At 42.1% G+C, this 27,885-nt stretch overlaps 1 protein-coding gene and 2 long non-coding RNA genes across 11 annotated transcripts in view; 1 reads left to right on the top strand and 2 right to left on the bottom strand.

The window, feature by feature from the left end:
- Window positions 1-27,885, top strand: part of Rapgef2 (Rap guanine nucleotide exchange factor 2) — a 221,672-nt gene that overhangs the window by 44,097 nt on the left and 149,690 nt on the right. For 6 of the 9 annotated variants that reach the window (NM_001428994.1, XM_087623058.1, XM_087623041.1 and 3 more), the window contains 2 exon segments: window positions 21,421-21,491; window positions 25,307-25,363. In NM_001428994.1, coding sequence (NP_001415923.1) covers window positions 21,421-21,491; window positions 25,307-25,363 — 128 coding nt within the window. 9 annotated transcript variants of the gene reach the window in all.
- On the bottom strand, window positions 380-15,810 carry LOC147996308 (uncharacterized). Its single transcript, XR_015675897.1, has 3 exons — window positions 15,639-15,810; window positions 2,222-2,357; window positions 380-1,647 (listed from the first exon to the last, which is right to left on the bottom strand). It is a non-coding gene; the product is annotated as an uncharacterized LOC147996308 (long non-coding RNA).
- LOC147996307 (uncharacterized) lies at window positions 16,303-27,071 on the bottom strand. Its single transcript, XR_015675894.1, has 3 exons — window positions 26,705-27,071; window positions 18,339-18,444; window positions 16,303-18,229 (listed from the first exon to the last, which is right to left on the bottom strand). It is a non-coding gene; the product is annotated as an uncharacterized LOC147996307 (long non-coding RNA).

Below are 27,885 nucleotides of genomic sequence, written 5' to 3'. Positions count from 1 at the left end.
ATAACATTTCATAATAGGAGCAAAATTACAGTTAGGAAGTAGCAACAAAATAATTTTATGATTGGAGGTCACTACAACATGAGGAACTGTATTGAAGGCTCCCTGCAGTAGGAAGGTCGAGAACCACTGTGTTAAATTGTATTCTATTCAGTTCCCATTAACAACTAAAAGCTGTGTTTTTATGGAAAAGGTCAGTATATTTAGGGAAAGCCAGGCATCATGCTTCCCATGTCACGTTTTAATCTTAGTTTTCTACCAAACCCAGGGACCCTCTGTGGTTCATTTTATAGAGAGATGATATAATTGCCCAAGGTCAAAGCACTGATACGTCCTAGGGCTAAGTCTTTCTGATTTTAAATTCCATCTCACAACACAGGTTACAAGTATTGATTGGCTGGAGCCTCATTTATTTTCATTAGCAAGCACGAAGAGAGTGTATTTTCATGCCCATTACATAGTTTGTCAAGTATATGCTCTTAATATGATACCCATCTGTCTCTTTCTGTGTGTCAGGTTTGAACGGCTCTGTGTAGCGTGTGTCCAGTAGTGAGCGCAGAAGGCAGAAGAAACAGCTTCTTTCCTGTTTTGCTCTGTTGCATTTTTATCGTGTTAATTCTGTGTGGTCAGTACTAATGGGCCTGGAAGTAGCCTGAGTTTGCAGATTTTGACTGAAGACATCAGCTCTTGGCCACGTCTAATGGAAGTAGGTCAGAGAGCTGAACTGGGAGAGAAGAGGATGTAGCAGGCTAGGACAGTGTCCTTGTCTGGTAGTTAATAATTCTTGGGTAAAGCATGAATCACTTTTTTTATGCTGCATTCTAAATACTCTGAGATGTTTTGAAATGTATGAATTGTTTTTGGGAATTGAATGTTCAACATGCCTTAAAGCTTGTTAGTAAAACTGAACATTAGTGAGAGTTCTGTGGTGCTGTCTTTAGGAAGCCTGTGATGAGCACACATCTTAACTGTGTTTGGGAGTAGTTCTCTTCAAGCGTTGTCTCACATGTCTCTGTAATCCCTTGGGGTTTCCTTCTGTGAAAGTGCTCTCTGAATCGAAGGGAGAGTTCTGCGGTGGTGGTTGGAGTGATTTGCTAACTAGAGCCATATGTAATTGCTTATCTTCATATGTATTAAATTTGACTGGTGATGTGGTTGGGTTGGGAAACAAGAATGGCGTTCTTTGAAGGGCCCTAGCTTTTGCTTTTAATAGAGTTCAAACTGTTTTCTTTCTTTTGAGATACATGGTAGTTTAGACTATCTTCTCAATCTAGTCTAAGCTTATTGTCTCTTAGAGTACGGACTATAAAATTCTGAAGAGAAAATACCAGAGGACACAGTGTACAAGCAACTGTCAACACTGTATACTACTCATTTGTACGGCCTCTTGAACAGTTTATTTTTTCACCTTATTTTTGTGGGGCCTGCTGATTTTTGTTAGGCTTAGTTGCAGGAACCTTAACAGTGCCTGTACTGTTGAAGAAAATGCCTTTCCACCCCCCCATCAATCATTGTATGTGTCTTCAGGGAGGGGTGGGTCCCATAAATCCCGCTTCTTTCCACAACAGGCATTGTATTGTGGAGATGATCTTGAACAGATAATTACAGCTGATATGATTTCAGGAGTGCCACGGCCACTGCATTACATCCCTAGTGTTCATGAAAAAAAATATAGTGAATCTTAGTATAAAATTACCTTACTGATGCTAACAGTTAAATTCTTATTAAAAATGGAATTTTTAATTTCCAGGGAAACATGTTTCACGTTAAAGTTACATGCTTTATGTCAGTGTCCTTTTGCACACTGATGAGTGTGGTTCTTGAGCCCACCAAAACGCCAGCCACAGTTGCGGCCACATCTGTCAGAACTGCATCTGAGGTTCTGCTTAGTTTTCTCATTTAATCCTCCCGAGGACTTTGTTCAGTGAGCATTAGACTTACCACCATGTTTCAGGAGAACTCGTTAGGTCAGTAATATAAAGCATCTGAGTGATAGAGCTTTGGGCTGGGCTTAGCTGACTCCGCCTTCTTACCAGTGCTAAAGTGTGCTGTATACCCTTCAAGGTATCTCTTTAGTTGTCTGTTTGTCCGCTCATCTCTCTGTCTGTCCGTCCTTCCTCTCTCCCTCCCTCCTTCCCTTCCTTCCTATTTTGTTCTCCCCCTATGCCCCCCGCCCATGTGCCCGTGTGCATGTATATCCACATTCCCACCTACCGTGGCTTACATGGCTTACGGAGGTCAGAGGACAGTTTACAAGAGTCCTTTCCTTCTACCATGTGGGTCTCGGGGACAGAACTCAGGTTGCTAGGCAGCAGCAGCGTCTTTGCCTTCTGAGCGGTTTCTTTGGTCCATCTTGTTATCTGTGTAATATGTTTTCACCATTGGACAGTAAGGATGGGGAGTCTGTGTGTGGACTTAGAGCCTTCTTTCTGGTGCCCCACCCCACCCCCGCCCCCGGCATCTGTTCCAAATAGAAATTACTTCTGATAGATACTATATCTCATTTTGGACTGTATAAAGGGCTTAATTGTAATTAAACCATTTTTTTTTCCTGTTTTTTTTTCTCATACTATTTCAGAAAAAGTAACTGCACACTAATCATACCTCTAAAATTTGTAATAATTTGTAAGTTCACTTTTTTATTTATGGAGTTAAATAAAAATTATTCTAATATTTTGTTATATTTTATTTATTTCTCAGTCCTCTAAAGTTACGGCAGATATCGGATGGCGGTTTTGGGGCCAGGTTCCAATACTATTATGTGTTATTTTTTATGTGATGATAGATGATCCTGGTGACATTTTTGTCCATGTGAGTTGCGATGATTGTGTTGAGTAACTGACTGGATGAAGAATCAGGTTGCCTGCGACTACGACTACATACGACTAAGTAGACAGAGCACTGAGCTGGCGGCAGAAAGCAAATAATGTAAACCCCAGTGCAATGCAGGAGAATGTTAGAAATCTAATGTTTAATTAAAAAAAAACTTTTTTCAGAACATAATTTAGGCTTAGATAAGAAAAATAAAAGATTTGATTAAAAAAAAAACCAGGCTGGAGAGATGGCTCAGCAGTTAAGAACACTGACTGCTCTTCCAGAGGTCCTGAGTTCAAATCCCAGCAACCACATGTAGCTCACAACCATCTGTAATGGGATCCAATGCCCTCTTCTGATGTGTCTGAAGACGGATATAGTGTACTCATATATAATAAATAAATAAATAAATAAATAAATAAATAAATAAATAAATAAAACAAACCCCCCCCCCCAAAATCTATGTTCACTCTACTCAGAACTTAATTTAGTAAACTAGGGCATGCTAAGAAAACGTAGCGCTTAGTTAATCTGTTTCAGCGATGTGGCGCGAATCATAGACGGGCCTTTTTCAGTGAATCGGAAGACCCGTTTAATTTGTCAGTTCTGCATGTTTGACTTGAGGGCTTACTGTGTGCTCGAGTGTGTGGTTTGAATCACTGCCAAGAAGGCTTTACTGAAAAGTTAAAGAGGATCTGAAAATCTGAGAAGTAAGTGGACACATCACAGCCAACAACATCAGGTGAGGTACTGGCTGTTGGGGCAGATGTCAGTGCAGACATGATGTGTGACCTGTGGATCTGAGGCCCTTAAAATTGTCACTTAGCTTGTTTCAAGGTATATGTTAGTTCCTACAGGATTTCTGCCGTCTTTAAAAATGGGTGTTCTTCCTCCTGAACTGCAGCTTCTGAGCATGGCCTTGACTTAGTCTCCTGCAAAAGTGAACGTTCAAAGATTGTGTCATAGTTGGAACAGCATCGGTATAGGTGTGAGGCCTCTTACCCTATCTTCAGTTTCAAGTGTGCTGGATACAAAATTACAGCATGTATCACAACACTTTCCTTTCTTTTTCTTTGCTAAGGGGGCAGGGGGTGAATGTGACCAATGCAAGAGTATGAAAGAATGTGAGTGGCTGAAGGGACTATGAGAATATTTCACCTGAAAAGTTTCCTGTAGCAGATATAAAGTAACAATCTTGCTTATTCTGGAGAGAGAGAGAGAGAGAGAGAGAGAGAGAGAGAGAGAGAGAGAAACACTGACTAAGATATTTCTCTTTAGTGATTATTAAATATAAATTATATACATAAGGAGTTGTTATGGAAAATATATCTAGTCCAGTAGATGTGTGGTGTGTATTAGTAGTTTTTTTTAAATAAATAAGCTACCTTTCCCATAACCTCAGAATACACTGTATTAAATAGCTTAAATAATGGCTTTAAATAGTAGGGTTGAAACCAGTATCAGCTGGTTGTTAGTTTGCTAAGCTGTTGACATGACCTTCCCATAAAAATAATCAATTAAGCATAATATCAAATCACAGGAATAGTAAGTTTGATAACCAGAATTTTAAAAATATTCATGTCTGGAATATATTATAGATTAGTGCAGTTGGCTGTTTTGCATTAGTTTCGAGCATAGTTTTAAAACATGGAAGTGAACAGAATATTACAGAAGCTGGGGAAAATTTCAGTGTTGGAATGTATTCAGAGAACTTGAAAAGTTCACATAAAGAGCTGTCTGTGTTTCTTGAAGAAGTTTTTCCTTTTCCGTGGGAGGGGGAAAGGTCTGTGGTATAAATTTATTTAATATGTCAGTTGCATAAAGGTGGCTATGAATTCTTATATTAATAGTAGATTTTTAGTTGTTTCCTTGAACCTTTATTGGTTCTTGGGTGTTTGAACATTAATTAGATAGTTCATTGTAAAGGATCCTGGGTAATGTAGTGGTGCATCATGTGGAACATTCAAATAAGTCATCTGGTGCATATCCCCCCTAATATCCACAAGTTAGAAGATTTCAAAATAGAAAAATACACTGATATGATTGGTGGTAACATTCTATGTATTTTAATCTCTCTATTTATGGTTTAAAATTTATCTCTGTTGTATTTATCTTTAATTAAAAATTGACACAAAATAACTATATATTTATGGGATATGCATAAACTCTTGTTGATTTGTTTCTTTTGAAAACTTTTTTTATAGCCTGGCTGTGGTGCAGTTTACCTTTGATCCAAGTTCTCAGCACTTGAGAGGCAGAAGCAGGTAGATCTCTGTGAATTCAGGGCCAGCCTGGCCTACAGAGTGAGTTTCAGAACAGCCAAGGCCACATAGAGAAACCCTGTCTCAAAAAGCCAGAAAACCCCAACTCAAACCAAACAAACCCAAAAACCCAAAACAACAAAACTCTTTTTCCTAGTGTATATTTGGATTATCTTTTCAGATTCTTCCCCCCTCTCTGCACACCCAGATTATATTTTCTTTCATTCAACAGAACAAAACAAAGCATCCAAAATCAATCAAAAAGCCCAAAAGAAAAAAACACCAAATCAAGACAAAATAGAAAAAAATGTGCATAAAACTTGTGGAGTCTGTTTTGTGTTGGTTAACTACTCCTGAGCATAGTCTGCCTCGGAATGTAGTTGATGCACCAGTGGAGAAAACCCATTTTCCTTTTCTCAGTAGGGATTCATTACAATTGCTCATTGGTTAAGGGTGGGACTTTGTGTCTACTTTTCTCCTTGCTTGGATTTTCTCTGGCTTGAAGTCCTACAGACCCTGAGCACGCTGTCTGCAAGTTCACATGTGCACCAGCCTTGTTGTGTCTGGAAGGTGAATCCTTGGTACATCTACCACGACTGGCTCTTAGAACCACAGCTCTGTGATATTCACGATTTCTCTTCTCTCCTGGTGCTGTGCATAGTATGCTCTAGTACCATGAATGCTATTCAGTAGTGATGAAGCTTCTAGTTGGGAATCAACTCTGCCTAAAAGTTTCTGGTTGGATCATTTGTGAAGAATTCATGTTGGGTTGAGCACAGAAGCAGGTGATGCACATTGAGCATCAGTCACTCTTCTTAGTGGATATTTTGGAAAAAATTTAAAAAAAATTAAAAAATAAAAGCAGTCAAGTTATGTAATTAATAGGGTTGCCGAGGAGATGGTCCAGCTGGAAGCTAGTCAGGAAGCATGAAGCTTGTAAGCCCAGCACTGTGTTGAAGTCAGGCCTGCTGGTGTAAGCTGGGTGGGGGTGGGGGTTAGTAGGGGGCGATGGTGCAGGAAACAAGAGTCTAGCCAAATTGGTTACTTCCAAGTTCAAGAAGTTCACGTTATCTCCGTGCTACTAGAGGGAAGATGCATTTGTTTTACAGATAATAAATGTTGGCCCAGGGTGTATTGTGTCTGTCTTGGAACCATAACTTTACTACTTTGCTGATCTTCCTGGGGATCAGCCAAACTAGAGAATTTAGCCTCACTGTTTGCTATGGAACTGCCTACATTCCAGAGTTCAGCAGTTTTAGACATTTCCTGGGGACATGGGAGAGAGAGAGAGATGAGTATAGTTCCCACAAGATCGTCATCAAGTAGTGTCTGTGTGTCTTAGTCCTAGTACATTTCATATATAAGTTAAAAATACTGTAATGGCTATTCCATGATCATCTTGACTATATCTGGAATGAACTACAATTCAGAATTGGAGGGCACACCAGTGATGCAGATCTTGAGGCTGGAAGGCACAAGTTTCTGACCTGGATCTTAACCTGGAGATCTTGAGGCATAGTGGCCATGAAAAGTTTAGGCCCAGGCAAAATAGTACATGCCTTTAAATCCCAGGAGACTGAGGCAAAGAGATCTCTGAGTTCAGGTTCAGCCTGGGACATAGTAAGTCCCAGATCCAGGCATGATGGCCCATACCTGTAATCTGGGCCACACATTCTACTGGAGGCCTACGTGAGGACATTGGAAGAAGGAAGACTCACCCTTCTTTGCCTGTTTGTACATACTTGCCAGCACATCTGTTGGAACCTACTTCTACAGAAGGCCAGTTTAAACAACTAGCCTTGTGGGCCTGAGCAACTACTAGATTCTTGGACTTCCCTTTCACAGCTGACCAGTTGCTGGGTCAGTTGGACTACAGACTGTAAATCATCACAATAAATTCCCTCAACATAGAGCAACATTACGTAAGTTTCATGACTCTAGGGAACCCTGACTAATACAAATACCATAAAACATGAATGTATGATGCACAAATAAACGTTAAGGACATTGGAGGAGTGGTGAGTCTGTTAGGGCTCAGAGGCTGAGTCCTGTCTGGTTGGACTGGGGTGTGGGTGGGTAGGGCCTCTGGAAGAGTCTGGGGCTGGGAAGAACACTGATGAATGCCTGTTTAGTAACAGCCAATATTTAGGGAAATGCAGGGAGAGAGGAAAGAGCCCAGAATGCTGGGTTGGGTTTCTTACTCTTTTTGTTGTATATGATAGGGAAAAAAAAAAAGGTATGTTGAAACTGTCCACACCTCCAAGGATGAGAAATACCACAGGAGATGCATGAGATTAAAAGAAAAAAAAAGCCACCAAGTATGAAAGCAACAGGTGGGACATTTGGACCTGCGCAAAGGTGGGGGATTGGAGTGGCTGTTTGTTGTTGTGTGGATTTTAATTGAAGGGCCCCTCGGGAAGGTGAAAGGGGAAGGGATGACTGCTCAGCACTTGAAGGTCCTCGTCCTCTTTGCACAGCTGCACATACTTCCCCTTGTGATTGCTTTTTCCTCTGATTCTTCCCTAATAGATTATCATAGACAGCGATTTTCGTCTCTGTATGCTAATTGATTCCGACAGCTACAGTTTATGTGGGAATTGGGAAGAAAACCAGAGATCAGCACTGATAGGTTAAAAATTTGTGTGTGTGATTTCATGTGCAGTGTCTTTGCTTAAATGATGTACATTTCAGACAAGACACACTAAAGAGATACAAGAGGAAAAAAAATCACCGATTCTGTACTTTTGCATGTTTTGATGTATAGGAATTTAATTTTTGCACAGAGTACAAATAGTAGAGAAGCATCCTGTGCATTTGGGAGATTGAGTGTAGAGTTTGAGGCCCAGCCTACTTACCCCCTTTTCACTTCGGGTTTTTATATGATTTACTTACAAGATAGTTGCATTGAGTAAAATGTGTGTTTGTAGAGGTTAATGTATATAATATAGATCCCTTGTTTCAGAAGAATAAGGAATAAAACTATTTGCTTTAATAGAGTTTAAGTAGATAATAAATATCCTCCAACACAAGGAGAGTGTATTTAATTATTTAATGATGGTTGCATTTTAATTTGGATCAGCTATAATGAAGTGAAAGTTCAAAGTTGAGACTATACATGTGTGCTGTTCTTTTACTTTGTCATGTGTCCAAGTGGTCTGTAAACCCCTGATGCTGTCACCCAAGGTGTGCTGAGAACAATTTGGGGGTTAGCGGAGTTGCACAGTAATCCCAAGGGAAGTTACCTTTTCATATTATTAGATGGTGTTTTTGGAGCTGGATGAATTTAAATAACTTCTTTATGAAGCCAAGTTCTGGGTGAATGGATATTTTCAAATGCCAGGTTTCCCTAGGAAGGGTGAAGGCTCACCACCATGAAAATATCCAAAAGAACATAGCTGTGTTCGAAAGCCCATACATTCAACACCAAGCACCCAGGACTGTTAGGACCCAGAACTGCACACATCCAGTAACACAGTCGTTCAATACACATGCTGTCAGTATTGTACACAGTCAGCACCAGAAACGTCATCATGCATGATCAGTCAGTAGAGAGGATCCAATCCTGTCCTCTCTTGTTCCCTTTTCTCCTTTGTTCCTTGTGTGTAGTTTGCTCATAGCCCTGGAGGCAATGAGAGGCACAGGGCACTGGAAGTCCAGGTCTCCTACAGGTTTAGCACAGCATGGTTTCGCTAAGCTGGGTTTCATGTCCAAGGCCATGCAAATTTGTTAGTACAGTATTGGTATTATTTTATTCTATCAGTGTCATTTTTTTGTTTCTAACAATGTAAATAACTCAATAAAAATACACTTTGGAAACTACCTTGTTTGTATAAAGACCTGTTGCTAATGCAGGGTATAATCCCATTTCTTAATTTGTAGGAGGTAATCAATATCAAGCAGTCAAGTGAAGGAGAGCTTCTGGGTGTTTACGACCCCTTCACCCCTCCCAGTAATGTGCTTGGGAGGAGCTTGAGGATCAAAGGCTGGGTAAGAAGATTGCAATGGGATAGGCCGTAGGAGTTCTGATGTGTGCTGGCTGTGATGTGAGGCAGGGGCAGTGGTTGGATTTGGGGAATCAGAAAACTTTCCCATCTACTGACATAATTCACAGCTAAATTTCTATCCTCATTGTAGCTGTTGGTGAGGATCTACTTACTATCAGTCCTGAGAGACTGAATTTCTTTGGCCAAAGTACGTTGTGCCAATTTGCTTATCTGTGAGGCAACATCCTAATGCAGTGCTTCCACAGGGCACACACTGAGTGAGCATGTTAGACGGGTGAGTCACGAATGAGAGTCAGCGATTGGGTCAGAGTTCGAATCTCTTATATTCAGTCTCAGACGAAATGGAAGTTGCTACTGTCTTAACAAAGATACAGATTATATTGAATTATGTATTTAATACTTTTCAAATCCTGTTCTCTACATATAAAAGACTTTCCATTTGAAAAGGGAAGGCTGTACGATCTGATAGAGTGTGTTTTGAAATTGTGTGTGTTACAGATGAAGTCACAAGCTACTGACACACACCACCTCACATGCTTGCCTTTTCCTGGTGAACACTGACGTTTATTTCAATGATCTTCAAGAATGTGTGACACACAGTTAGTAACTGAAGTTCCCCTGTTGTTCAGAGAGCTCCTGAATGTATTCCTCCATCTGACTGAAACTGACCAGCATCTCTTCGCCCTTCTTTCCTCACCCACAACTGTCCTCTCGCTTCATGAGTTTAACTTCATGAGGTCACAAAGCATTGTTTTTCTGCATGTGCTTACTTCACTTTACATAATATCTTTTGGTGCTTATCCATATTGCTACAAATGATAGGGTTTTACTCCATTCTCTTTGTATTTCCAACCTCGTGTGTGTGTGTGTGTGTGCTGTCTGTCTCTGTGTGTGTGCTGTCTCTGTGTGTGCTGTCTGTCTGTCTGTCTCTCTCTGTGTGTGCTGTCTGTCTGTCTCTGTGTGTGTGTCTGTGTGTCTGTGACGTTTCTGCCTGCTCACCTGTCAGTGAGCGCTGGGTTGCATCCACACCTTGGCTTTTGTGATAATGCTGCAGAGAGCAGGAGGTGTCCCCTCTACATGCTGACTTCAGCTCCTTCCTCTGCATGTACAGTGCTGGGGCTTGTAGTTGTGTTCTGTTTTTATGAGAGTTTTCACACAGATTTCCATGTGCTGTACAAATTTATTTCCTGTTTCTTTCTACAAAGAACTCCCTTTTCCTCCCCAGTTCTTTTTTTTTTTTTTTTTTTTTTTTTTTTTTTTTTTTTGGTTCTTTTTTTCGGAGCTGGGGACCGAACCCAGGGCCTTGCGCTTCCTAGGTAAGCGCTCTACCACTGAGCTAAATCCCCAGCCCCTCCTCCCCAGTTCTTGTTAGCATTTGACTTCTTCTGATGGCCTTCCTGACATCCCAGTGGTGTATTTATGGTTTTCCATTTGCTTTCCTCTGATGACCGGTAGTACCAGACCTGTCTTTCAAATACTCAACCAGTTTTAGGTCTTTTGAGTACTATGTATTCGGGCTGGAGAGCTGGCTCAGAGGTTGAGAGCACTGGCTCCTCTTCTAGAGGTCCTGGATTCGGTTCCCAGCAACCACATGGTGGCTCACAACCATCTGTGATGGGACCTAATGCCCTCTTCTGGAGTGTCTGGAAACAGCTACAGTGAACTCATATACATAAAATAAATAAATCCTTTTTTAAAAAAGAAATATCTATTCAGGTCTCTTGCCTTTTATTTCCTGTGAGTTGAATTTCTTGAATATTTTCAATACTAATCCCACGTCAGATTTGTGGTTGTGAAGTGCCTTTAATTTCTATGACTCTGTTGATGGCCCTGAGCAGAGTTCTAATCGAATGTTATCCTATTTCTCTGCTGCTGTTCTTTGTGGCTTGTGCTTTTATGAGTTACAAACCCTCCTGAGAGCCGTGACGGCATATTCAGGTCTTAGAATTTCTTGTCTGTCTTGAGCTGTTTTGTTTAGAAGAGTCTAATTTTGTGCTTGCGTGTACACCCGCATGTACACTCACATACGCACACGTGCCCTACCTGGCCTTCTGCCTCTGTGTTCTCAGCTCTTGCTTCCCTTTCTTGCCTGTGCGTTCATTTTCCCAGAACCATGTATGGATGTCAATCTCCTCCTCTCTGGGGCTTTGGATGAGCCTGTAGTAAATCAGTTGGTCATCTGCATGCAGATACATTTCTAGGCTGGTTTTGTTTTCTTTTGTCAACCATCTACCTCCTCAGCTTTCCAGTATTACAACAGTGTATTTATCTTACTTTTAAAACCAGAAATCAACAAACAAAAGCCAAAACCAAAACAGAATAAGAGCAACAAAAAAGAAACGCAGAACTGTTACAAGTATGGGCACTGTTGACGGATTTTGCAAATTGTAACTTGGACCCTGATGTTCTCCTTAGCTTATACCTAAAGAAATGGAGGCTCAAGCATGACTGAGCGATACGTTGGAGGACAGGTGGCAATGAGCAGTAGTGTGCTTAAGGACTGACTGTATGGTGGGCAGTGATACGTTGGAGGACAGGTGGCAATGAGCAGTAGTGTGCTTAAGGACTGACTGTATGGTGGGCAGAGAGTACGCACTGACAGGGCTTGTTCCATTTGGTTAACTACCTTGACCGAAACATCATCCTGAATTTTCTGCAAAATTTTGTTCCAAAAGTCAGAATCCTACCACTAGTTTCCAAGTTTTCTCAATGATAAAGAAGGAAAAGAAGTCACCAGATCTTTCTGAGGGAAGACTCTACCTTAGATGCTTTTCCGGGGGCCTGTGATGGGGAGAGAGAGAGAGAGAGAGAGAGAGAGAGAGAGAGAGAGAGAGAGAGAGAGAGAGAGAGAGAGAGAGAGAGAGAGAGAGAGAGATTCTCTTGCATCCTTGGGCGCATTCCAACTCCCACATTAATAGGCTTGCCTGGGTGGGACCACACATCGGTCCCGAGTTTGGGAATTTCACCGAGTAAGACTGGCAACCTTCCTGACTACCACTTAGAAATCCAGATACCAAAGTGAAAAGCTCCATTAAGGCTATTAGGCCAACTGTGGGCTGCTTGGTAATAATCTCAGGTAAGGGCACTGTAGGAACAGCAACAGAAGGGAGTTTATGAGCCCCAAATGACGCTGTGCTTTTCAAACTTAATATGGTTTTATCCTCTCAAGGATCTTGCCATGCCGTCCTGTCATCTCCTTTTGCAGCACCGTAGTGGAAATTTCTCCTAGACTCATACCCGGATGCCCTGCCCTGCCCTGCCCTTCTCTGAAATTGTCCTTTACTAGGAGAAGACTTTGCAGCTGCCCCTTCCACCTTCCTGTGTGGATCCTGAGGTCCCGGCAGCTATTACTAATCAAGCCCGGCCATACTTTATAGCCCTGGTTCCAGAGCAGCTCGTACCTTGTTATACCAGAGAATTTTAGGCTCTGTGGAGCAGGGCCATCTTCCCTCCTCCTCTCCTCCCTCTGCGGCATACTCTCTGCAGTGAATGAATGCCTTCCTAAGATGAGACTCACCGCTCCAAGGACTCTCTGCTCTCTCCTGACTTCTGGAGAATCTTGGTAATGGTCACCTTCAGAGGTGGAGGGGGGTTTAGGAAATAGGATATAGTTATGAGTGGGATGAGATCTGTCATGTAAGAGGCGCTGGCACAGATGTACATTGTTAACATGCACACTGCATCCTCTGGAGAGGTACAGCAGTGGTTCCCAGGACTATGGATAAACGTTTGGCTTGTGCTTCAAAGGAGATTTCAAAGGCATGACTGTGAAGGAGGGATTCTTCAGAAACCGACTCACCTGTTATTACAGTGGAGTACTTGGGTAGAAAAAAATCATTATTTTGAAAGTCTCCAATTCTCCAAAATCAAGTGGGTCCCCATGTTCACCTGCTGCCCCTGCCCTAAGTGCCCTCACCTCTGTAAATGGCAATGGCAATCTCTCTCTCTCTCTCTCTCTCTCTCTCTCTCTCTCTCTCTCTCTCTCTGTGTGTGTGTGTGTGTGTGTGTGTGTGTGTGTGTGTGTAAGCTGCCTCCTTCATTGCTGCTCACTTTCTGAGAGCCTGAACAGTATCTAATGTTTCTGTCATCCATAGCCTCTTTCTGAGATCCGCTTGAGAAATGAAATGTTTGGGAATAAGTAATACTATTGGTACTTGAGACCTTGCAAATCATGCAAGATGGGAAAAACAGATGTTGAATTATTTTTGTCTTTTGTCCTAGAAAAATGGCAGCAACGAAGATTTCTATATTTAAAGTCTGCTTCCTTCAGAGAGTGTGTGCATTTATTTGCTAAGAGCTGTGCTTGTCTACAGTGGCCTGCCCTGCTTTCCCTTTTCTGAAGACCCCTCTCTGCTTGCCACCTAGGGCTGCTGATTAACCCTATGGAGCTAGGTGACTGACTGTTAGAAACCATAGGCATCCTATGGGTGACGTAAGAACCCAGTTCTTGGGAGAGCTAGAAATTCAGCGGCACGATGTTTGACCCCTTTAGCCCGTTTGAACCCAGAGAGGTCTTCCAGATGTAATGAGCGCCAGACCAGACTGCGAGTGTAGCAGCCAAGGGTTTTAATTGTTGAGTGGAGGTTGTTGTCTGGTTGACTGTTAAGAATTAAGGATTGACCAGGAGTCACTGGAGTGAGTGTGTGTGTGTGCATGTGTGTATCTATGTATACATAGGCCGATTGACCTTTTTGGAGGTTGTACTTATTCAGATGTTTAAATGTCAACCGAAAATATCATTGTTCATCAACCAATGATAACTTAATGATGGAGAGCACAGTTGAATGCAGATAGACTTTCAGTTCTGTTAATTTATTCTCATGACATTTAAGTTCGAATTCACATTAAAATACCTTGAAGTGAGGTATCGGATGTGAAGCTTGCTTCTCCACTGAGGTTGGGGGAAGCCGTGGCTGCTGCTGGAAGCAGTAATCACAGACTCTTACACGCAGCCATTGACTCGAGCACCTATTGGTCCACAGGATGGATTTTTTTGGTAAAATGTAAATTTTTTTTTTCTGAAGAGAAATTGTAGTCTTCAGAAGTGAGGATAACTTGCTTACATGATTTTCCCTACCCACACAACAATGCACACTTATAAACAAAACTGCCTGCCGGTGGCTTCTGCTACAGCTGCCTCACTTAGAGCTTGCTTTTTCTTCAGCGAGCGATCAGCCTTGGAGAAGGGAGACTTCCTGAGTCTCATTATCTCTGCCTCCTCTCTCTCGATGGACACAGGGCTGGTCTCAGGTCCCTAACACCAGGTTCAAGTCCAATGGGACAAGGGTGAATTTCCTTGTAATCTGGAGGCCCTGTTTGTATTTTCTGTGGTAAGGAGGTAGTCATTACTTTACGATTACTTTAAAAACGCTGTATTATTATTCTCTGAGTGGGTCATGCTTGTGGAGAGAACCTTGTGGAGTAGGGCTTCCCACCATTTCTAGGGCGGTCTTGGGAATTGAACTCAGGTAGTCAGGTTTGCATGGAGCATACCCATGTGAGCATCTCCTTACCCTTGCATACTTTGACAACCTCTATTTAAAAAAAAAGTCAAGGTTGCTTTTTTCTTGTGGAAAATATCCAAGGAATTTTTAACCACAGAGCGACCTGCACATTGCTCTTCACCCACCTGTCATAAAAATTCAAGGTTTGAGATAAGCCTTGACACACAACAGGCCCTCAGGGTAGGTGGCCTCAGATAGGTGCCACAGTTACCACACCTCCCTGGCTTCCACTTGGATTTAATGAAATCACCACCCCAGAGGATTGCTTTTCTTTTGGGTGTTAATTAGTAACTTTGGAAAAACAGTATTTTGCTTTCACATGATTTAGGTTAAAATAAATATTTAAGAATTTTATTGAACATCATATGTCCCATGGTCTGCATTCCTAACTTTTAATTTCAAGTGTGCTGTCATGTCCTTAGGGTGTGAGCGACTGGGTGGCAAGAAACTCCTCTGGTGTAGTGACCTAGGCTTTTGTTCTAATTGCTCTGGGCTATATTAGCCCCTGCTGGTAGAGAGGTTGGTTAAAATACTTTAATCCTTTTATCACCCAGCAGGGGTGCTAGGAATTCGACACAGGGGGCCAGTGGAAGTGCCCCCCAGCAGAGGCTTGACAATGGAACCATTGTTCTCTTCGTGATCCTCAAAGACCTGAATTTGTGACCAAGTTTTGTGTGTGTGTGTGTGTGTGTGTGTGTGTGTGTGTGTGTGTGTGTGTTTCTGTTTTGAGTACCAAGAAAGGGCTATTGATCCATTCTCTGTTGATCCATTCTGCCACCTTGTGGCCATCCTAAGGATTGTCTCAGCCCATTACAAGGCCTTTCCCAAAGCCCTGAAGATGCTGAAGGCCCATTTCCCGACTTCTCCCCACCAGTCTCCAGAGTGCTAGAGGAAGCACATGGCACCTCAGCAGAGACGGCCCTGTCTTCTTCCTTTGTTCCCCCTTACCCCCTTGCTCACTGTCCACTTGGAAGAAGCATGTGCTTCACAGACTTTAGCAGGCCCCTCCCTGGTCATAGAGAGGAAAGGAAAAGATGAAGAGATGGTCGGTCTTTTACCTGAATGGGGAACGCTGTGTGGGCGGGCGACCTGACTGATAAACTGGGAAGGTGCAGACGTGCCCTGCCGGGGGTAGGCGCCCTCACCCAATTCAGACATCTGGTTGCTCCCTCGCTGTGGTGAAGTCTCTGGACTCTTCCTGTATGACGCCAGTGTGCTCTGTGGACCTCTGAGACATCATGTGTACAGTATTGCACTAGCTTCTGTGGGACACGCCTTGGGAAATACTGCCCACAAGGGTGTTCATCTGTGGAGCCACTCTGCTCTGTGGATTGAATTATGCAGGGCAATACAGTTTCTTCAGTGGTGTCTTAAAACTGTTATTCCTAGAAGGGAGTTTTAGAAGAAACCACATACCACCCTGAATTTCAGTTGCCACCTTCAGATGAAAAAATATCCAAGAATGGTAGTAGAGAAGTCTGGATCTTCAGAGAGAGAGAGTTTCAGCGTCTGTAGTGCAGCTTGAGACTTACACCTTAAACATTCAAAAGACTAAAATGTAAATATTTTTGCATGCATGTCTGTGTGTGTGTGTATGGTGTGTAAAAGTCTGTGGTTCAAGTTAGTGGCTTTCATGTAGGGTTCTAAGAAGAATTTGCAAGTGTGTATTTTGTTGCCAGAGATGGGACCCAGGGATCCTGAATGCTAAGCTGCAGAAGCAAATTTCATTTTTTTTTTTTTTTTTTGTGTGTGTGTTATACGACACTCTTGAGTTGCCAGAGAGGAAATCTTGCAGTGTGCTGTTTCGCTGTGCCAGCCTTAAACATGTTCCTAGTTGGTTTATATCAGAGGAAAAATTAGCTGGCTGCTTTGAAAAAAATTAAGAATTTCTTTCTTCTTCTCTTTCTAACCAAGTCATTTGGAGCTAGAGAGATTGCAGATGATAAATTGTAAGTTGGTCACATTTCACTTTGAGGCTGATAATAAAAATCTGGATTTAGCTCAGAGGTAGAGTTACATGCTTAGGTATGGGGCCCTGAACACCAAAATTATATGACGATGACAATGGTAGTTAAAAGCTAGAATTTAAAAAGCAGAAAATTCTAAGTCGGGTGTGGTGGTGCCCACTTTAATCCCAGTACACTCAAGAGGCAGAGGCAGTGGATCCCTGTGACTTCATGGCCAGCCTTGTTCTACAGAATGAGTTCTAGGACAGGTAGGGCCTCACAGTGATATCCTGTCTCCAACAAAAAGCAACAAGGCAGAACAAAAAGCAGAGAAACTGTTGGGGCCCTTTGTAGGCTTATAAATATTTCATTTGACTTTTGGGTGTAGAGGTGCAGATTAAATATTGTGAAAATTCTGATGTATGTAAATGTTTCAGGAACACTTTAGATTTTACACCAGGAGTGTAGTCATTCTGATTTCCTACAACAACCATTACTTTTTTTTGGCATGGTGTGTGCCCTATGTACAATTGGGGCCACACAGCCTGCACTGTGCTTTCATTACTGTGTTTCACAAATATGATCTCAGTCACATTCCAGGTCAGATACAGCTGGGGAAGGAGAGGTGGGGTTTGATTCTGCCCCACGGACTATATTCTTTCTCTTCCTTCATCCTTAGAAAGCCGTTGCCTATGTTTAGTGTGGAGATACTAGGGATCTTGTAAATAAAACTTACAAACTGAGCCGTCATCTTGGAGACACAGGCACTTTGCAGCACTGCCTTCTCATCCCATTTGGCTGTGGACAGGAGCCTGAGCCCTGAAAACGTAGCTTTTAGACTCCTCATGAATAACGTTGGAGACATAGCTCTCACAATAACTGCTTGTGAGCATTTGCTCAGAAGGATAAGTTACATTTATGTCTGAAGGACCCCCAGGGGAGAATATGTTGCCATTTGTGCAATTCCTGGCCTGTGACCACTGTCTGAGCAAGTGCTTGTCACTCTCCCCTCCTTATGCTCAAGTCCACAGACTTGGCTCACCTGGCTCTAGATTGTCACAGGTTTGCCCATTGTCACAGCATCTTGGGTCTTCATTCTCTTGAGTTAGTGCCTAGAGGAGCCCGCGTATTTCTAAATATGCTAAGGCACACAAGTAAGGTGTTTACATACACATCAAAACCTTTTAAAAGGAAACTCTTTTTGCTAACAATGTAATCCATTTTAATCATCACCGGCTCCTTTCTTTTGTAACCCTGGAGATTACAAATGCACAGCAGTCCCTGATAGGCAGGAGGTGGGGGAGTTCTTTTCCTTAGTGTGCCAAAGGTCGTATTAAAATGTGCTGTTTGCTGCTGTTGTAGTCCTGGTGCTAGCAAACACAAGACATTGAAGGCTAGCGTTAAGTGAACTGTATATTTGCTGTGCTGTCCCTTTATGTTGAGAATGCGTCCGGGGAGAGGAGTACAGACCTCTGGGTGTGGAGGCTGTTGTTTCTGTCTTCTTCCCTGTGGGGATCCCCTGTGCTTGCAGCCATTGAAGAAAGTATTTAGGGACGCCTTTGTTTTTAAAAAGGAGACTTTATTTGTCATGGGAAAACTAATTCCAATTGGCCCGTCAATCTCATTGTCTTCTTGGTCCCAGTGCTTTTATAAGTTTAATCTCCTTTGAAATGGCATCTATTGTCGAGAGCCGGATGTCCTTCCTAGGGTAGAAGGAAAGGTTATTGTTCTAAAAAAAGTTTGCTTCCTGCTTACAGAAACGTGTTCCTGTTTATGCTCAGAGTCCAGAGAATTTTAGGGAAAGTAGCTTACATTTTCAAAAGGGTCTTGTGTCCATAGTAATTAATGTTCCTGTGGATTCTGTCTTCGAAAGCACAGTTGGGGAGGGTGGGAATGTCTCAGCTGGCCCATCAGTTTCCTGAGAAAGTGGGAACTGGAATGCTTTAGGTGATTATGATTAGTGCCTCTGCATTTGCTTTCTATGAAGTTTGTTAACTTCACTTGCTGACTCTACATTGAGAAAATGAACTTTAGAAGCCACAAATACTTTCCGTGTGTATCTTGGATAATGTTTTACTTTGGGATGTTGCAGACTTTGAAAAAAGGGTCCCACTCTTGCCTTCTGGTTATCTCAGTTACAGTCCTTAGTCACTGGTGAAAGGAGTGCTTGAGAAAACCCCAAATGCAGCTTGTTCCTTCCTTCCTTAGGTTTGTATTCTGTAGCTACCTGTAGCCATGTTTTATCTATCTGTCTATCCATCCTTCTATCTTTCTTCCCTCCCCCTCCCTCTCTCCGTTCCTTTCTCCCTCCCTCCTCCCTCCCTCCCTTCTAAGAGCAGAGGTTTTCTGATGAAAACCAAACTGTGTTCTTAAGGTTCAGTGACACATTGCTTGTTAGTTGGCAGCTGGGGAGGCACTAATGTTCATATAGAAAGTACTTGTTAAGGTATCTAGTTCAAGCTAGACAACACATCGGCTTTCAGGTAGGAGAACAACGTAGACTGACTCTGTCATACTACAATAAGCTTCTTGAGCGTAGACCATTTAAACCATTGCTTTTGAGATAGCTTACTTAAGAGTAATAGGAGAGCTGGGTTGTGGTGCTGAACATCTTTAAACTCAGCACTCAGGAAGCAGAGGCAGGCAGATCTCTTGAGTTTGAGGCCAGCTTAGTCTACAGAGCAAGTTCCAGGACAGCCAGGACTACGTGGAGACACCCTGTCTTGAAAAACAACAAAAGTTTGCCGTCTATTTAAATCTATAAAAATACAAGAAACAGCTGGTGAGCTGGCTCAGCAGTTAAGAGCACTTTTTATTCTTGCGGAGGACCAAGTTCAATACCCAGCACCTCCTGTGGCTCACAGACATTTGCAACTGGAATTCTAGGGTAGTCATCACCTCCTTATGGCCTCCGTGGATATTGCAAGATTGTGGTATACATAAACACATGCAAGGAAAATACCCATGCACATAAAATACAGCAGTCACACATGAGACACGACAAAACAAAACGAAAACAAAAAATATCTGAAACAAAGAAACAACACCCCCCAAGTACATTAAACAAACAAAATTTTATGACCATGTATTATTGCTTGAGTGGCATTTATTTAGAAGTAACCCCCACAAACATGGTGATTATGTGTGGTGTTTAATTTAGAAGGAAATTCTGCTTCAAAAAATACTGCCAGGCATTAGAAGTGTGAAACAGTAGGTCTGTAACTCCCTTCTCAGTAACAAGTGCCAACACATTCTCTCATGTCAGAGCCTATATTCCATTCTTCTTTGTTTACAAGTTATGGATATTCTCTTAAGATAAATAAGCACTGGTGGTAATTACAGAGTGTGTATATACATATATATATACATATATATATATGCTCTAAACACTTATGTGTTATACACTGATTTAACTTTTTAAGTCCACATACATCATACAACATACATGGCACATATGACACAACGTATTTAGAAATATGAGCGTGAGACAACTGTTGTATTATAAAACTGACAGGTGGGGGCTGGAGAGATGGCTTGGTGGTTAAGAGCACTGACTGCTCTTCCAGAGGTCCTGAGTTCAAACCCCAGCAACCACATGGTGGCTCACAGCCATCTGTAATGGGATCTGATGCCCTCTTCTGGTGTGTCTGAAGACAGCGATGGTGTATTAAATAAATTATTTAAAAAAAATAATAAAACTGACAGGTTAGTGAAGTGCACGTCTGTCAGTGCACGGACTCTCGTGTTGGTTTGTTGGAGTTTATGTGAGGCTGCACTTGCTACTGTAGACTTGAGCTCTGTTGGGAGTCAGCAGCTGCCTTCTCTTTGGTTTTGTCTCTGTGACCCAAGTTCATACTTCTGTGACATCTCTTTCGGACTTCTCTTTTCTAGACATGGATTCAAAGCCTTATTTCTTTCTAGTACTCTCTTGGGCACTCAATGTGAACGTCCCACTGGATGATGCATGCGGGTCGTTTTGTGAATCTCCCTTGAGAAAAGCAGTATAGTTATCAGGCACATTGTGAGAGTTATATAGGCAGCTCGGTGGGCAGACACGTGATGGTGGCTGTCCTGCATACATGTAGGTCTTCTTGACCTGAAGGGTGAGCTGTGTGACTTGTAGTGAGTTGTCACCTTGTACCGCTGTTGCCTAAAAGGGGGAAGTTTAATCTGCAGACACCTTCCAATTCCCTTGTTTTAGATTTTGACAGATTTAGAGAAGATTCCTATTTCTAGTCTTGTTATCATGAACCGTGTGACCCAGGCTTACACTGGAATCTTGTAGTATTGGGTCCTCTCTGCCTCTTCATAAATGAATATAAACAGGTCCCTGCATCTTTCCCTATTCTGATCCTCCATGAATGACTTTGAATCTTTTTTCTTTTATCATGGGCTAGAGGAAAAAAAAAAAAGAGAACATTTCTTTCTCTTTATTTTAAATCTAAACATAAGACATCATTTTGTTAAGTATTAAATGTTAAGTTCATACCTGATTTTTTAGTGATTATAAAATAACATTAATATTGAGAATTACTTGATAATCATATTGATAATTACCCATACTTTGAGAGGAAAATACTGTATTTGCTATTTTGATGTAAGTAGCTGACAACATGTAATAAAGAAAAGCTGGTGAAGAAATTGCTGTCATAAGTTTGAGTTTATTTTATAATTCAATAGGTTTTGTGTATGTTCTGAAGGCAGTTGTAATGGATAGCATTTGGACATGCTGGCTTTTCCTTGAAAATGTTAATTTTTAATGTCTAAGTAAAAAAAATATATATTTTAAAGTACCTACTGTTTAATTTGTAGCATGTTATTTAAAAAGAAAACCAAAAAAACAAAACTTGTTTTCCTGACAAGCCTACTAATCCTATTCTTTTCTTTGGAACAGGACCTGGAAATAGTGTATTCCTATTTACATGGTATGGAAGCGCTGTCCAACCTGAGGGAGCACCAGCTAAGGTGTGTATGCAATTTTAATAGTTTAGCATGATAGAATGCTGTGGGTCTCTCTGTTCCTTTGTTAGGAAGACTTGAGCTTAGAGAAAATGTAGCCTGTGGATACTCTGCTTGATGTAACCCCTGCGCTGGCTTTGATACTTTTCCACTTTGCAAGGCTAAATTCAGTTGCATTCACATGTATTTTAGCGTTTCTGTATAGTGAGATTCTTGAACTTCCACTCCAGCATCTGCCTCTATTTCTTGACAGTAATGAGCTTCAGTTAGTACGGACACCGAAAGGGGGTGGTGTTAGCTCTTCCTGGTCTTTATATGCGTGTCTGTGTCTGTCTACAGCTCAGCACTCAGATGTATTTTAAAATGTTCAACAAGCGACTAGGCTCATCGCTTTAGTGTGGTTTAGGTCTCTGAAGGAGACACTTACTGCCTTCAGTACGTAGCTGGCTCCTTTGTGGGTAGGACAGTGTCACACCGCACTGGTTCCAATGGAGTGTGCTCATATAAATATCTTCCCGCTTCCGTTGTACAATAATTAAATAGTTTCATTTATAGTTACCCAAATTTCATCAAAGAGGTGACTTGGTATTTATTGCAAGAGGAAGTAAAGAACTGTGTGAAGACAATTGCCAACTAACATATAACGAGGTCTTATTTCTTTCCATTCTGTCTGGTTGTGATGACAGCCATTTTTAATTATGAAAGGAATACCCTTTAAACACTAATTAATTTGTGAGCATGTCAGTTTCATATTTGTCTGTTAATTGAAAAAGTATCAAGAGGATTGACTGTTTCTGAAATTAATTTTTTAATGAAAATCATTTAAATTAAACTCAGTTGTAGATTAAGTGTTTAAAAATCTAGACAGGTTTTTTTTTTTTTTAAGAGCAAACCTGGGATTTTTGAAGATAACTCAAAAATTGTAGCGCTAGCAATTTTTAAAGTCTTTAGCTTTCCTTCTCTTTTCCTTTTTATTTTTATTTTATTTTATTCAAAACAGGGTTTCCCTATGTAACCTTGGCTGTCCTGAAACTTGCTCTGTAGATCAGGCTAGCCTTGAACTCACAGAGATCCACCTGCCTCTGTATCCCAGGTGCTGGGATTTAAAGGCGTGCTCCACCATGGTTGGGCTCACTAGATGTTTTGTGAGGACAGTTTTCCTAAGGAAGAAATTCAAAAATAAGAGTAATACCAAACTCACATACTTACCATCTAGCTTCAAAATGACCTACTTCCTGCCATTTCTAAGGTGACTCTTAGGTAGAAATACTAACTAACTCAAGAGTATAACAACTGAGTCTAGCCTTAGAATGCATTTCAAAGCTTTGTTGGCATTAGTACACGGGTGAGCCCCTCAGATGTCCAGCTGCTCCTGCATGTGCAGAGCAAACAGCCTAGACTGAGTATAGCTTTAGAACAAGGTCATAGATGAGTTCTGTGGCAGAAGAGGTTCATGGAAACCACTGACTGGCTCGACCAAACTGCTTCCATTTCTGGGAAAATGCCCATATTTTCTTGAGGTAAGTTATTTCCTTTGAGTTTTGTTAAGTAGGTTTTACCCTAGATTGGCAGGGAGGAGCCAGCTGGCACTCATTTGCGTTTACTTCAGCTTTGCAAACGTAGAAGGTAAAAGGCTCCAAGTGAGGTTGGGCTTGGGCCGGAAAGTGAGTGGACACTTGAACAGGTGCCTCTCTCTGCGTTACTCTTAGAGCCCACACTTTGCACCTTAACTCTTCAAACCTTCAGGTATATTTTTTTCAACACAATTTTAGCCTTTTTTGTGATGTTTAATCCATACTAGCTAAGAGTCGCATATTTGCTGAGTAAAGCAATGTGGCAGTAAGGAGCAGAGCTCAGAGAGCTTTTAAAAACAGACTCGTCACATGAGCACTTGGGGGATATTTAGTGCTGAGATTCCTCCCCTCTCCGCTCCGATGGTGCTCAAACTCTGGACCTGTGTTAGGGGAACTCGACCACTGACATATGTGCCCAGACATATTTAGCGTTCCAAACAAAAATCCTGTTGAAGTCCATTATGTTCCTCAGCATTGTGAGCTAGTAATTATTATTTTATAGACACATCGAGATCATTAAGAAATAGCAAAATCCTAGTTGCTACACTCTTTGATTCTCAGGGATTTCACCCACTTTTGCTTAACCACATCTCTTGGGCCGCTGTTTTCACATGAGTAAAATGTCGTCATGGTGATTGCTAAGTTGTTATCGTCTCCTTTCACATTTGGTGTTTGTCACAAGCTTCAAACTTTGCAAATGAAGTTTGGTAAAGTTGTGTCCTATTGCATAAAATAGCCCTATTTATTGCAATGTTGTAAACATTAATTTCTTTCCTATACTGTGAGAGGAATCCAGCCACATTCTGAGAACAGTGAGAAACAGTGAGAAAGACCTATTTCAAGGAAACCTGTGATAGTTCTTTGGTGAAGCAAACAAATCTTCATAGTGCAAATGTTAAAAAAATGTAAATATAAAAAAGAAAAATAATTATAATCCACTCTATTAAGAGTGTGATTCTGCTTTCTGAATTATGTGGCATCAGGAGGTCTAGTGCCCAGGAACAACTAAGGGTGGGTAAACCTGGTCCCAGCAGGTGAGAACCAGCTCCAGAGTGCAGTGAGGGCAGACAGGCGGGCAGGCCCAGGACTGAACGTGCGGCACTTCCGTGATGGAACCTCAGTCTCAGTGGTGGCAAGACTAGTGACCTGGTGAGTTAGGTCAGAAGTGGGTTGCTTACAAAACATTCAGGACAAAAGTGACTTCAGGTCCAGTTGAGTTGGACCTGATTTTTCTTAAGCTAATACCCAGGTTATCAGTCACTCAGCTGACTCTAATGGCATCTGGGTCAGCATTGTTAAAGTTCCGTATTCCACCTACATGGATTTGAGTATTTGAAGTATGCTGAGCTACAACATCGAGGTAAGCTGACCAACCAGTGTTACTGAGGGGCAGTCATAGCCATTTTGATTCAAGATGGCCGCAATCATGTCAAGCTGAATCCCTGCTTCGGGGGATAGCAGGAAGAGAAGGCAGAGGAGCACTGCAGAGTTTTTATTGAGTCAGCAAACAGGAAGGGTCCCTGTGTGCCCTGGTTGGGGAATAGCATGAGGGTGGTGCTGGGATGTCTGTCCCACTGCAGAAGCCTTTTCATGAGAAGCAATAGTCACACTGTCATTCCTGTGTATTTTGGAAAAGTTATTGGTATTAACATAATAAGACACTTCTTAATGATGTTTGTGAGAAAAAATTTGAAAAATTAAGTATTCATATTTCACTTTTAAAAAAAGGGTTGTGTCAGCTGAAATAACAAAGCCTTTAGTTCTAAAGTCTCCATTTTCTCATTCTTCATGAAAGTACTTAGTCAATAAAAGCGTGCATTGGCTTGAAAGTTCACCCTGTTGAGTACCATTCGTGTTGAGCTGTGAATGATGTTATCACCTTTTAAATTGATAGGTTTTCCTTTCTGACTTGGGTTTCTATTCCTTCTCTAATGTATTTATCTTGGAGGACATGCTGTGTCTGCATGCCATTTACAAAGTATGAAATGCCTACCCCGTAAAGTGCACTTGGGAGCCTGGCTCCCATTAGATGCCTCGTTTTCTTCGAGCAGCTGGAACTGTGTGTTTGGGAAACAGGTGGGGCAGATTTTAATTTGCTTCATTGAACTCTAGCACCATCAATACTCATTCTGAAGGTAAATAATTTAAATGAGCTTATGAAGTAATAAACTTGAAATTTGACCCCGTTGTTCATTCAAGTTGTTTCAGATGACAAATGTGTGACTTCACTGTCCTTCTTTCTTACAGGTTAATGTGTGAAACTGTGAGGTATGAAAGACACGAAGCCAATGAAGTTCTATACTAGTAGGTATTCCTCTCTGATATGTGCTGTGTGATGCAGTGGCCAGCTCCTTCAAGGAGGATTACACAGAGGGTTAGCAGCAGCTGGCTCAGTTGGTCTTTCAGGGGGTGGGGGAGGGGCTTGGAGAAGTTACCTTACTTTCCTTAGTGAGAAATTTGAGATGTTTTAACAAACAGTTAAAAAACAGCAGGAGTAAAATGGCCAGTTCACGTTTGTATTTGCACCTCTCCAGTGTGTAGGGATGCGGTTTTGTATTGTCCGTATTTTCCATTCTTGTCCTTGTGAAACAGGAAGTGACTCGCTTTCTTCCTGATACAGCAAACAGATCTTCCCACAGCCCTGGCAGGTGGCTTGGGCTAGGACCAGGAAAACGAGCTTCTACATCTTTTATTTTTAAAATTCTTCTAATGTTTCTTTAAAGATGTGAATTGTATTTCTTAAAAACTAACAACTGGCTTCTAGAGAGTGTGGCAAATCCAGAGGAACACACACCGGCATTCTAAGTCTAAAGCCGCTCTGCCGTTATCACTAGTTGGTAATATTTACTGTGATGGCTGCCGTGCTGACTCCACCCTGCTTCTCATCTCCTTCTCAGGCATATTATAGGGAGTGCCTACTGAAAGAGAAGATAGACAGCTACCCTCTGCAGGAGTTTGTAATCTATAGCAGGAGGCAGAAATGGAGTAATAGGAAAAACATCAAAATTGGGATACATGGAGACATAGAGATGGGAGGGAGGAGAGTCTTCAGATGTTGGAGCCCTTTGAAGCTGGGTCTCCACAGTCTACAGAGACCTTGTTGGGGGGCATTATCAATGGGGTGTCAGGTGCAGGTGGGAAGCCTCACTAAATGCTGTGAAGCTGTGGCAGTTGAGGGGTGCACCTCACTTTCATGTGGGTGCATCACTGGGAACTGAAGCTTGATGCTCGCACGAGGCAAGAACCCTAGCTGCTGAGCCGTATTTCCGGCCCCTGTTAGGTCTCATTTACTATGTAGTTTGGTGGCTGGTTTTCAAGCAACAAAGCGCTGTGACCAAATGTCCTCAACCCTTCACACTCACTCAAAGGCCATACCCACGGCTGCATGGGGACACGAAGGATGTGCCGAGGTGAGTGAGTGGATGTGGAAGGAAGTAGCTGAGAAGCTAGCTAGGAAGATGGCGGAGGAAGGGCCTGGACATACAGGCAGGGGCAGGATTTGGAGAAGGTGGTGGGTTGGAATTGGCATAGTTTCTTAGGCTGTAGCATATGAAACTGACTGCTGTTCATGCATCTGCTGCAAATGTTTCAATGGCAAAGCACGTGTAGCAGTTAACCAAGGAGTAATTGATATCAGGGACTTACCACAGAAAGAAAAGCGCTTTTAATGTCGTTGGGAAGAAATTGAGGTCTAAGCGACTGCAGTATTTGCTTCCTCGTGGAGCCCGTGCAGTAGGTTGGCAGACGCCCAGGCGGGAGCCTCCAGTGAATGTTAGATATTCTGAGGCAGTTCCATGAGGGGAGACGTTTGTCTTCTGTCGTTTTGTCCTTCTCCTCTGACATGTGATTTTCCAGGGAGCTGGTGGCATACAGGGATCTCCTGCGTGCTTTGCTCATTCATTTATCTGCTTTGTAGGCATCTTTCAAGGCAGCAGTTCTCCTTACCCCACAAACAGGAAATGGAGCTTTGAGGAGATCAGGCATCAGTCTAGCTCCCATAACCTAAAGTGGCATCTGGACTTGAAGCCAGATCTGTTTTAGCTTCCCCTCTTGCCTCACCAGTCCCTTTTATACCACCCCCCACCCCCACCAGATGATAATGGTCTTGGATGTGACAGTAAACTCTGAATCACCGCCTGCCACTGTCCTCCAGAGGGCTGCTGGTAGCAACCAGAGCCCACCAGAGCTCCTATCTGCACAGTCACAGGTCACTGACAAGTTATTTAAAAGGTTATTATCCTTTTTCTTAGAGGTGTGTTGGTGTCTTTAAACATCCTTGGTGTTTGTTTTTATACCTCCCGGCAATGCCCGTTCATATCCTAGTAGTGTTCCGGTGGCTCACATTCGTGTAGGTGGTAGTGGCACTGAGCAAGGGAAAGTCTGAATACTCATTAATCGATTTTATAGAAATAAAAACTCACGGCGTCTAACTGCAGACTCACACAGTTGGGTTCTTGGTATTTTGCTGATGTACTTACAAAGTGTCAGTGAGGCACTTTCTTTTGTGGTCCTGGAGCACGTAGGTCCCTGTTCTTGCCAGTTTGTGTAAGTGTAGTCTGAAACTTCAGGACAGCTGTGCTTGACGTTTATGTGAATCCATGGTATCCTAATAATCCCTTTTCTGGAGAGCTGCTCCGAGGACCTCCGAGGGAAGTGACTGATGTGTTCTCCCAGGAGTTTGGTCAGAAGAATAGTGCAATAAGAATAAACATTGAAGACGTTCAGACTTCTCATTTCTGAGCAAGAGATGACTAGCCATATTCCTTGCTACGTTTATGTGCCTTGGCTTCAGTAATTTCACCAGGCACATACGGTATTCTTTTGAT

Source organism: Rattus norvegicus, chromosome 2 (assembly GCF_021556685.1).
Source record: "Rattus norvegicus strain SHRSP/BbbUtx chromosome 2, alternate assembly SHRSP_T2T, whole genome shotgun sequence".
NCBI lineage: Eukaryota > Metazoa > Chordata > Mammalia > Rodentia > Muridae > Rattus > Rattus norvegicus.
This window is presented reverse-complemented; position numbering and strand designations above follow the sequence as displayed.